Source organism: Ceratotherium simum, chromosome 31 (genome assembly GCF_057802395.1).
Source record: "Ceratotherium simum simum isolate JZ-2026a chromosome 31, ASM5780239v1, whole genome shotgun sequence".
Taxonomy (NCBI): Eukaryota; Metazoa; Chordata; class Mammalia; order Perissodactyla; family Rhinocerotidae; genus Ceratotherium; species Ceratotherium simum.
In genome coordinates, this window is record NC_141930.1 from 16,098,634 (window position 1) to 16,111,071 (window position 12,438).

The window sequence follows — 12,438 nt, forward strand, 5'->3', positions numbered from 1 at the left end:
TGGGAGGTTTTTGATTACTGTTTGGATCTCCTTACTGGTGATTGATTGGTCTATTCAAATTCCCTAGTTTTTCTTGATTTGGTTTTGGGAGATTTTGTGGTTCTAAGAATTTATCCATTTCTTCTAGATTAGCCACTTTGTTGGCATATAACTTTTCATAGTATTCTCTTATAATCTTTTGGATTTCTGAGGTGTCCATTGTAATTTCTCCTCATTCAGTTCTGATTTTATTTATTTGAGCCTTCTCTTTTTTTCTTTGTGAGTCTAGCTAAATGTTTGTCAGTTTTGTTTATCCTTTCAAAGAACCAGCTGTTACTTTCATTGATTTTTTTCTATTCTTTTTTAGGTCTCTATTTCATTTATTTCTACTCTGATTTTTTTTGTGTGTGTGTGAGGAAGATTAGCCCTGAACTAACATCTGTTGCCAATCCTTCTCTTTTTGCTGAGGAAGACTGGCCCTGGGCTAGCATCCCTGCCCATCTTCCTCCACTTTATATGGGATGCCACCACAGCATGGCTTGACAAGCGGTGTGTCAGTGCGCGCCCAGGATCTGAACCCTGGGCGGCTGCAGCACACTTAACCACTACGCCACCAGGCCGGCCCCTGTCTCCTCTGATTTTTATTATTTCTTTCCCTCTACTGATTTGGGCTTTGTTCTTTTTTTTCCAGCTCCTTTAGGTGCAATGTTAAATCGTTTGAGATTTTTCTTGTTTGTTGAGGTAGGCCTCTTTTGCTGTCAACTTCCCACTTAGAACTGCTTTTGCTGTATCCTGTAAATTTTGGCATGTCATACTTTCATTTGTCTCTAGGTATTTTTTGATTTCTTCATTAACCCAATCATTGTTCAGTAGCATTTTGTTAAATCTCCACATATTTGTGGCTTTTCCATATTTCCTCCTGTAGTCAGAAAAGATGCTTGGTATGATTTCAGTCTTCTTAAATTTGTTGAGACTTGTTTTGTGGCCTAATATGTGATCAGTCCTGGAGAATGTTCCATGTGCATTTGAAAAGAATATGTATTCTGTGGTTTTGGGATGGAATATTCTGTCTATATCTACTAAGCCCATCTGGTCTAATGTGTCTTTTAACGCCAGTGTTTCCTTATTGATCTTCTGTTAGGATGATCTATCCATTGGTGTAAGTGGAGTGTTAAAAGTCCCCTACTATTATTGTGTTACTGTCTACCACTCCTTTTACGTCTGTTAATAATTGCTTTATATATTTAGGTGCTCCTATGTTGGGTGCGTAGATATTTACAAGTGTTATATCCTCTTGTTGCATTGTTCCCTGTATCATTATTTAGTGCCCTTCTTTGTCTCTTGTTACAATTTTTGTTTTAAAGTCTATTTGTCTGAGATAAGTATTGCTACCCCAGCTTTCTTTTCATTGCCATTTGCTTGGAGTATCTTTTTCCGTCCCTTCACTTTCAGTTTGTGAGTGACTTTAGGTCTGAATTGTGTCTCCCGTATGCAACATATATATGGGTCTTGTGTTTTTATTCAGTCAGTCACCCTATGCCTTTTGATTGGAGCATTTAATCCATTGACATTTAAAGTAGCTATTGATAGGTATGTACTTACTGCCATTTTGTTACTTTTTTTCTAGGTGTTTTATTAGTTCTTCTCTGTTCCTTTCTTCTTCTCTTGTTCTCTTCCCTTGTGGTTTGATGGCTTTCTTTAGTATTATGTTTGGGTTCCTTTGTCTTAATTTTTTGTGTATTTATTATAGATTCCTGGTTTGTGATTACCATGAGGTTCATATATAATAACCTACATATATAGCAGTCTATATTAAGTTGATGGTCTCTTTAGTTTGACATCTTGCTAAAAGCTCTAGTCTTTACTCCCCTCCTCCCACATTTTATGTTTTTGGTATCATATCTAACCTCTTGCTTTCTGCATTTGTATCCATTACCCTCTTATCATGGAAATAGATAATTTTAGTACTTTTGTCTTTTGACCTTCACATTATCTTTATAGGTGGTTGATCTGCTGCCTTTACCAGTGATTTTATTGGTCTTTTTTTTTTTTTTTTTTTTGGTAATTTTCTTATTCCTATTTGTGGTCTTCTCTTTCCCTCTTGAATAAGTCCCTTTAACATTTCTTGTAAGGCTGGTTTCTTAGTGATAAACTCCTTTCCTTTTTGCTTGTCTGGGAAACTCTTTACCTCTCCTTCCATTTTGAATGATAACCTTGCCGGGTAGAGTATTCTTGGCTGTAGGTTTTTTCTTTTCAGCACTTTGAATATATCACGCCACTCCCTTCTAGCCTGTAAGGTTTCTGCTGAGAAGTCAGCTGATAGTCTCATGGGGTTTCCTTTGTATGTAACTTGTTGTCTTTCTCTTGTGGCTTTTAGGATTCTCTCTTTATCTTTAATTCTTTACATTTTTGATTATGATGTGTCTTGGTGTGGGCCTCTTTGGGTTGATCTTGTTTGGTGCTCTCTGTGCTTCCTGTACCTCGATGTTTGTTCCCTTCCTTAGGTTAGGAAAGTTTTCAGCTATTATTTCTTCAAATAGATTCTCTGCCCCTTTATCTCTCTCTTCTCCTTCTGGGACACCTATAGCATGGATGTTAGTGTGCTTTATGTTGTCCCAGAGGTCCCTTAGGGTGTCTTCATTCTTTTTGATTCTTTTTTCTTTTATCTGTTCAGCTTGGGTGATTTCCTCTAGTCTTTCGTCCAGCTCGCTGATCCATTCTTCTGTATCCTCTACTCTGCTATGGAGTCCCTCTAGTGAATTTTTTATTTCCAGTATTGTATTCTTCATTGCTGATTGTTTCTTTTTTATATTTTCCAGTTCTTTGTTGAAGGTCTTACTGAGTTCATCCATTCTTCTCCCAAGATCAGTAAGCATCTTTATGACTTTTTGTTTGAACTCTCTGTCAGGTAGATTGTTTACTTTTGTTTCATTTAGTTCTTTTTCTGGGGTTTTGTCATGTTGCCTTACTTTGAACGTATTCTTTTGTCTCCTCATTTTGCCTCTTTCTCTGTGCTTATATCTGTGTATTAGGTAGGTCAGCTATGTCTCCTGATCTTGGAGAGGTGACCTTATATAAGTGATGCCTTATAAGGCCCAGCAGTGTGCTTCCCTCTTGTCACCAGTTCCAAATGTTCCAGGAGTGTCCTCTGTGTGGGCTTCATATGTCCTTCTGTTGTGGCAGACTTGCTCTTGCTGCAGGTGCCTGGGGAGGCTAGGCTGTCCCCCTGGCCAGCTGGTTGTAATACTCAGCTGTCTGTGGCTGCTATGGACCCTTCAGTCACTTTATCAGGTGTGGGGAGCCCCAGCACAGTTGGCTGCAAGGTCTAATAGCACATTCCTCTTGCAGTTTTTCTGTTAAGTGAGTATGCCCGCAGTGTGGCTGGTTGCTAGGCTCAGGGGCTTACAATTGCTGTAGGCCTCTGGCCTGCAAGGCTGTTGTCAGCTGTCAGTATTGCAGCTGGGTGGGGCTGGCCCCAGGCATGGGAGCACCCAATTGTTTCAGGCTTTGGAAGGTGGGACCGATCCCTTATGTGGCTGTTTGAGAAGCACAAGTCTGCTGCAGCTGTCAGGCCCCACCGCCCACAGGGCCACACACCCAATCAATACAGTCCTGCCCCGTGTGCACGCCCCGACCCACTGAAGCAGACCCAGTCACCACACTGCAGAGGCCCCACACACTCCACCCGCTCTTCACGCACGCCCTGCCCCACAGAGGCAGACCCACTTGCCCGGCTCAGAGGTTCCAGGCACCCTGCCTATGTAGGACCACAAGTTGCCCTAAGGCTTGCTGTTGGGTAGGGCCTGTCCCTAGGGCAGGCTGCCTGCCCTGGCTGAGCTGGACTAAGTCAGTGCTCTAGTGGGTGGGGCGGACCCTGGACAACAGGCCAGGGCAAGAACTCCAATGGCTTCTGCCAGCATCTGTGTTAGCACACATGTACTACATCACAATAATGGCTGCCGCCAATGTCTCAGTCCCTGGAGAGGTCTCACCCTTCACCAAGATGCACCCAGAACCTCTCAGGTGAATCTCTTTTCACCAAAGGATGGTGCACCTTTCTTTCTGGTGATTTTAGGTTGGTTTCTGAAACAGGTGAATTTCTGCATAGGCCCTTGAAGAGCAGGGTTTTTTCCCCTTATGCCCAGTAGCTTTTCTGGGGGTATTCCCCATTATTGTTAGTAGCCAGCAAAGCCAGATATTATGACATTCTTCTCGGTTTTGCTGAGTCCAAAAGCTGCTTCTGGCAGTAACGTTCCCCCACTCAGATTCCCAGCTCCCCCAGGGAAGGCTTCGTACCTTAGGATTGCCCCCAGCTGGCCGTGAAGCACTGTGGCTCACAAAGGTGGCTTTTTTCTCTCCAGAAAAGAATTTCTGCCTCTTCCACTTTAGCACTGTCCCTTGTTGTGGAGGTTCTTTTCATCCAGTTTTCAGTTCTCTCTCAGGGGTAATTGTTCAAATAGTTGTAAATTTGCTGTGTCCTTGGGAGGAGGTGAGTTCAGAGTCTGCCCTCGCCACCATCTTAACACCGTCCTCTGCAATTCTTTTGATCTTAAGATGTACTCTGTTAAGGATGTACAGGCTTAGTATTGTATTTAAAAGTTATTTCAATTCATTTTTTAGTATGGCTGTGTTATCTATCTAGTGTACAGTAAGATTCACTTCTTTCTGTATTGAATATTAAGGTTTTCTTTTATCTTGTTTTTTGTTTAATTTTAAGTTTAGAATATATAAAATACGTAGCTTAAAAGTTAAAACTAGTAAAAAATTCTAATCAGAGCAGTCTTGCTTGCACCTCTGTTCCCTACACCCCACCTGCCTACCCGCTATAGGCAGCTGTATTCATTTGTTTTTGATTTAGTCTTCCTGATTTTCTTTGTGCAAAAATAAGGAAATATATACATATATGTTTTTATTTCCTCATCTTTCTGTATAAAAGAGCATACTATGAACACTCTTTTGTGCTTTGCTTTTTATCACTTGACAGTATATCCTGCAAATTACTCCATATCAGTTCATAGAGATCTTCATCATTCTTTTTGATGGCTGCATAATTTATCCATAGTGTTCTATGGATGGGCATCTGGGTTGTTCCTAATATTTTGTGATTACAAATAATTCAATGAATAATTTGTACATAATTTTTGTATTTGTGAAAGTGTATTTTCAGGGTAAATTTATAACAGTGGGATTCATGGGTCAGAGGGTTTAATGCATACGTAATTTTGTTGGAAAATTCCAAATTCTCCTCCATATGGGCTGTACCAGTTTGTTCTCCCACCAGCAACATATGAAAGTGCTTTTTTCTCATAGTCTTGCTATAAAGTGTATTGTAAAATATATATATGCAAAGAAAAATGAAAAAATGTATATTGTTAGATAATAAAAACACTGTCTCTGAGTAGTGGAATGATTGGTGATTTTCATCTCCTTTAAGTACTTTCCTTTTCTGTTTTCCAAATTTGTTGTAGTCAGTGCTTATTACTTATTAAATAAGAAAAAAAGATAGAAGAAGTATTAAATTTGCACTTCAGAGTGAATAATTTGATTTAGTTGAAGGAGCGAATTTTCTGATGGTAATTTTCAGTGGGCCACAAGAGAAAAAGTAGCTTTTTAGAAACTCATTGACGTTATTTGTATCTTGTCCAGAGATAAGGATAGAGAATAATTTACTTCTCAAAATTTCTTCTAATCCTACGAGTTCATAATTGTTACTGTTTCTTCTTCTAACCAGAGTTATATACACACCTGGCCACACTGATGATCATATGGCTCTACTTTTAGAAGAGGAAAATGCTCTCTTTTCTGGAGATTGCATTCTAGGGGAAGGAACAACTGTATTTGAAGACCTCTATGATTATATGAACTCCCTAAAAGAGTTATTGAAAATCAAAGCTGATATCATATATCCAGGTAGGTAATTTTTTAAATCCAGCAAAAACTATGTGTCAAATAATGATGAAGGCTCATTTTGTTTTTTCTGTGTGTGTGTAATCTGTGTTTTCAGCATTGAAGAGTTACATATAAACTACTTCTTTAAATTATACCTCTAAGTCTTGTCCAGCCACGCAATTAAAAAGAAGACCGAGAGTTATATTAATAACCTTTATAAAGATATGAGGGTTATTTTTTAACATCTATATAGCTATTAATAGAACTATTAAACAAAGGAAATAAACTTACATTGGAACAAGAAGATTTTTTCATTCCATAAGCTATCTTCAGTTTTGTTAACTTGATTTATATTGTGGATCCCATTTTAGCCATGAAACCTTGGGTAACATTTGACCTCTGACCTTTAGTTTTTTGACTCACACTATTGAAATATCAATAGCTTCCATATCAATTATAAAATTATATATTTATTTTGATTCTCTAGAAAAAGAAACCTGTTGTTATCACTGCACTGTTCTGCGGTATGAATCTCCCCTCCATCTGAAAAGCTAAGAAACATACAGGACCCAACAAGAGGGCCCAGAAGGAAAAAGAGACTAGGTTACTTAATTTTTTAAGTCCTTCTAACTTGTTCCTAACCAAAGAGCTATGAAAAGATCTGTAAATACAATGTGTTCAGTGCCCTTTTATTGTCTCATGAGTTTCTACTGCTGAGGGCATAGGAAACGTACAGTGGAGCTGGGTATTTGGGTTAATATTATGACATAAAGGAATGAAAGCTGACAGCTATTTTTAAAGAGAAGAGAGTAGGTGTTTGATGCACTTGCATTCAAGCAAAGCTAATGAGAGACTGCCTAGTAAAGGTTCTTGGTGTGTTTGCTTCAGTGAATCAGTGTACTGGCTTATGAGCACAGCAGGAGCTTATATGTAAATTACGTTCTGTAGTCATACTACCCTATATTCAGGCCCGCTGCCTGTCAAGTGCTATGCAGGGACCTTTACAGCTGTCGCCTTCACAAAAACCCAGCCAGGTGGGCAGCGGCATCCTCGTGGCACAGCTGGAGAAGCAGGCTCAGAGCTTCAGAGACTTTCCTAGCCACAGAGCTATTCTAACCAAAGCCCGCACTCTTTATGTGGTAATAGGTTAGCCTGCTTCTGGACATTTCAAACATCTCTCTTGCAGACTCGTATAATACATTAATTTGCACTGTCTTAAAGAGCAAGTAAATTTCAATATAACTTGATCTGGGTTGTCAATATTTCTGAATTACTCGCTTATACATAAGATTCTTCAAGTTCTTCTGTGGTTCTTGTGAACTTGAATAGCTCTTGCTCACTTACATGAAGCTACTTTTTATGTTCCCCTTTTCAATCTTTATGCATAAGTGCAGCATAGTGGTTAGGAGCATAGAGGGGGTCAAGCTCCTGAGTCAGAGTCCCAGCTCCTCCCCTTCTCAGCTGGGTAACTGTGGGCAGGTCATTCACCCTCCCAGCACCTCAATTTGTGCTGTAAAAGGAGGATATTAAGAGTACCTACCTCATAGGATTCTTGTAAGAATAATGTATATTAAGCATTTAGAGCAGTGCCAGGCAAATAATGAGCACTCCATAAATATCACCTATCGTTACTGTTGTGGTTACTGTTTTTATTGCTATATTTTTATTGTTAAATTTTTATTTTATATTTTTTAATGTACCCAATAACCTTTTATATAGATTTTATTTTATATAATTCTCAAATCTCTTATACCTGTATAGTTATCCAAATAATTCATATTTTGTGTGTATTTAGTGCGCTTTTGCAATATATCATATGAATTATTTCTAAATAGAGCAAATTAACTTCATTGTACTTAATATGTTTTATCTGGTTGAAATAATTTTCATAATTATTCTAATTCAGGACATGGCCCAGTAATCCATAATGCTGAAGCTAAAATTCTGCAATACATTTCTCACAGAAATATGCGAGAACAGCAAATTCTTACAACATTTAGTGAGAACTTTGAAAAATCATTTACAGTGGCGGAGCTTGTAAAAAATATTTACAAGGTAATTTTTGTTTTATTTGTACATAGCTCAATTTTATTAGAATAATATTTTAATAGACTATGGATATGGTAAACTTACCACATCCTAGAACAGAATAAGTCTGTTAATTTTATAAGTAGTTCCACTTGTGTAGATTTGAGACCAGCCATCTCAACTTTCTAGAACATATAAGTTAAACAAACAAAAACTGTCCTGGAGAACAAAAATAACCATTCTGAGCCGTGATTAAACCTTATATACTTCACTCTGTAGTAGAGACTGTTACGAACAGCCTGATGATTAAGTTTTATAATGATTTATGTATTATTCTTTTTTTTTTTTTTTTAAAGATTTTATTTATTTTATTTTCTCCCCCCAAAGCCACAGTAGTTAGTTGTATGTCATAGCTGCACATTCTTCTAGTTGCTGTATGTGGGATGCGGCCTCAGCATGGCCGGAGAAGTGGTGCGTCGGTGTGCGCCTGGGATCTGAACCCAGGCCGCCAGCAGCAGAGCGCAAGCACTTAACCACCAAGCCGTGGGGCCGGCCCTAATTTATGTATTATTCTAACCGTCTTGATTATCTGTCCTAGCCTGTAGCAAGTGAGAAGGGATAATCTGCTAGAGACAGATGTTGGGATAACAGCAGTGAGAAGTAGTAGCAGTGCCTAATGATGGAGAAAAAGGAAAGCGGACATGTAAGAGAACATGAGGAGAATAATGTGGTATATAGAGAAGGAACCCCTCCCCTCAGTGGCCTCTGAGCACATCACTATATGACAACACTATGTGGCAATCAATTAGTGTAATTCAGTTTTTTAGCAAATGTTTATTAGATATCGCTGTGTAGGTGGCAGTATAGCTTAGAGGTGAAGAATGTAGGCTTTGGAATAAGATTAGCTGGGTTTAAAGACTCCCTCTCACACAACCTGTGCAGCCATAAGGTACATGAGAGTGTAACTAAAGCTGAGCTTGAGAAGGTACCTGGGGCCAGTTACAGTCAGTAAAGGACCTTAATGTCCCAGAGGCCTAAGTCATCAAAACACGGTCAAATCGTATTCAGTGTGCTTTATTTCAAAAGGGAGGGATGAATGGTTAAAATGGGTAAAGATAATAAGTGCCATTGGTAAAAGGGTAATATAAATATTTAAATTCTGTAAAAGAGTTCATTTCTTCATAATACTAGAGTATAGCCACTCTAGACTTTACATTGGTACCTTGGACTTATTTTTTCTCACCTAAGTACAGACAGCAGAACTCTGTAATAACCCTCACAGATGAGTCATCAAGCAACTGCCTATGACTCAAAAAATGCTGGTTCTGCATTCAGAGGTATATTCATTGTGTATTCAGAGTTGTACTCACCGTGTATATGTGTGAAGTGCCTCCTCGCATGTAGAATCGCGTTAGGTATTATAGAGGAATTTATTCATTCAGCAAACATCTACTGAATGCCTTTCATGCACCATACACTGGACTAGGTGCAGTGGTGCAAGGATGACTACAGATCCCTGCCCCCAAAGGACTCATAGTGTAGTGAAGACAGACATGTTCAGCAGATCCTTGTAATACTGACTCTATCCTAATAGCTTCCATTTTCTTAGCACGTTATTATGTGCTAGATGCTGTACTAAATGCTTTACATTTACAAATGTAATTTGAGGTACTTAATTCAGAAACCTCAGATTTTCACTACATAAAGATACTATTATTCCAATTTAATAGATTAAAAACAGACTCAGAAAGTGTGAGCTAAGTAACTTTTCCAAGGGCATGCAACTAGCAGATGTCACATACTCAAATGTCAGATGTCAGATATTCAACTCTTGTTTTTTCTGTCACACCAAGCTTCCTCCAAGGCCCTGACACAGTATGTCAGGGTATAAAGGAAGGAGGAATGAATTCTACCTGATGAAGATGCAGGGTAATGAGGCTTGTCTGGAAAAGCTTCGGAAGCTTAATCATTTAATTGAATCTTGAAGAAAGAGTAAGCTTTCCCAGGCCAGATAATAGGAGAAAGAAAGTCATTCTAGATGGGAGGAAAGATGTATTCAAATGCTGGGAGTAATAAAAGAGCATTGTGCGTGTTTGTACACCCACAAAAAAACTGCATATGACTGGAGCACAGAATGTGTATGTGGATGGGCAAGAAGGGAGCCCCAGGAAATAAGGCAGGAAAGGCAGGCATGATCAGATCCTGGGAGGCCTTGATTGCCGTGCTAAAAAATTAGAGCTTTTGCCAATAATCTGGGAATGACCACCCAAGGATCTTAGGCAGGGAAGTCACATAAAGTGATCTAGAAGATCACATGGGTGGATATAGTGTGTGGTACTAGAGCTTAAGGGAGAGTTTGGGGTTGGAGGTTTATATTTGGGAATCATTAATGCGTGATATTGCTGTGGCGAGTTGGTTGAGTAAAAAGAGAAGAGAGTCAATGATACAACTCATTGTAAACATCAGTGTTTAAGAGAAGTCCAAGGAAGAATATCCAGGATGAAAACTAAATGAGAAGAGAGGTGAGATAGCATGTAACCTAATAAATAAACCACAGGGCCAACTGTCTGTAGCATTGTCAAAACCATCTAGAAAATTTTGACATTTATTTATTCATTAATTCATAAAATATTGAGTTCCTACTGTGTGCCATTATGCTAAGCACTGGATGTCCAGTAGTGAAGAAAATATACTTTTATGGAGCTTACAGTCTGCTTTATCTATAGGAATGTATATAAGAATATAGCAGCCCTAACGCAGGACATGTACAAGGTGAAATCATTTTGGTTATTACTATATAAAAATGTATTTAAGTTAAAATTTTCTTTTTTGGTTGCATTTTTTCCTTAAAAGCTTCAAAAGGATTAACTCTGTTCTTTGTTAAAAAAGAAATGTTTTCTTTCACTCTGGTTTTTCTTTTAGAATACTCCTGAGTATTTATATAAAATGGCTGAACGTAATCTCTTGCTGCATTTGAAAAAATTAGAAAAAGAAGGAAAAATATGTAAGTATACTTCCAAATTTTAATTCTTTTATTACCAGCATTTAAAATATTTTTTTACAAACAAACTAGTTTCCCTTTAGGAAAAATAACACCCATCAGAGTTCTCCCTTGAATATCACTGTAAGTTGGAGAGACAGGCACTAGGAAGGGTTAGTAGTGAAAGGCCAGTGGACCAGGAATTGGAAGCAAAAGCTCCCACAGGAATTAGAATCTTGCGTAGGGTTCCAGTCCTCAGCCACCAAAATAACAGTCAAAGGCGTGTAGCAGGAAGGTGGCTTCTCTTCTCCCAAACCACAAGACCATGAAGAATTTTACATGTAGAAGATTTGAGAACAGCTAAAGGTTTTAGCAGTAGTAAAGGTAGTAAACACAGATATTAAAGCAGTAATTCTGTAATTGTTTACAAATGTTAGATTAATTCATCAAATTAATAATCCTTATAGCAGTTTAACCCTTAAAATTGAGAGGATCAAAGGTTGAATTTTATGTAGAAGCTTCAGCAATGTTTTTATACGTACAAAAAAAATACCAACTCTATATTGAGCAGCAAAATTATTTTAGGAATGAATGCCTTTTCTAGCCACAAGATAACTTAAAATCCAGTGAATTTGCCTATCTGTTGTTAAATTTTTACTCTCTAATTTTCTTTCCACAGCTAGCAACACGGATCCTGACAAGAAATGGAAAGCTAATCTTTAGTGTTAGATTAATGCAAGCTTTTGTTGTTTTGTTTTTAGAGAATGGTATGTTTTCTTAATTATTTACAGAGAACATAGAGTGTAAAGCATTGAAAATAATCCTAGATATACTTTAAAATAATGTCATAATTATTCTAAAATATATAAATTACATTTCACATCTAAAATATAGCTTATTTATTTAACCTGGTCTTACCACATTTTACCAAAAATTCAGAATCCAACATTGTATCCACTTTCAATAGATTAAGTAAAATGGTTACTTTAAAAATGTTAAGATTTATGTAATTTAAACTAGATGTTATTCTTGGAGATCAGTTATCTATTACCAGTGGGCCAGTAATACTGTTTTCTCTAGCTGCTTCACTTCACAGCACAGGTTTCTATGTAATCCTTCCTTTTCTACAACCCTTTCTGTATATGTAGATAACAGCTTTGGTTTCATGTTTCTATCAATTATGTCATGATTATCTATTAGCTCTAAAGCTCTGTATCATGTATATTTTCTTATAATGGTATCACACAAATGATTTATGCACATCAGCTTTTGGTAATCAAAAAATATTAAGTTCCCAGTTAAAGCCATTATATAATAAATAATTATTTCTTTAATCCATTAGTATAACCAACTTACTTTCCAAGTTTATGTTTTAGTATATAAAGTCATCAGCATATATATGAATTATATACCAAAAGTTTTTTTAAATTAGAAGATTATAAGACAGGGCATTTTTTTATATAAGTTGTGTTCTTAAATAGTGGTTAGGTTCTTAGGGTAGCCCACTAATGCTTATTTAACCCATAAGATTGCCAAACTACAATACAGTCATGCATTGCTTA

At 37.5% G+C, this 12,438-nt stretch overlaps 1 protein-coding gene across 2 annotated transcripts in view; it reads left to right on the top strand.

Annotated features, from left to right (window-relative positions):
• Positions 1-12,438, top strand: part of LACTB2 (lactamase beta 2) — a 51,494-nt gene that overhangs the window by 30,162 nt on the left and 8,894 nt on the right. The window contains exons 4-7 of one of the 2 annotated variants that reach the window (XM_087420438.1): positions 5,711-5,889; positions 7,775-7,923; positions 10,819-10,900; positions 11,556-11,643. In XM_087420438.1, coding sequence (XP_087276564.1) covers positions 5,711-5,889; positions 7,775-7,923; positions 10,819-10,900; positions 11,556-11,599 — 454 coding nt within the window. In that variant the 3' untranslated portion in view covers positions 11,600-11,643. Of the gene's footprint in view, positions 1-5,710; positions 5,890-7,774; positions 7,924-10,818; positions 10,901-11,555; positions 12,084-12,438 lie in introns of those variants that run through there. The other variant, XM_004436269.3, reaches the window with a different exon arrangement.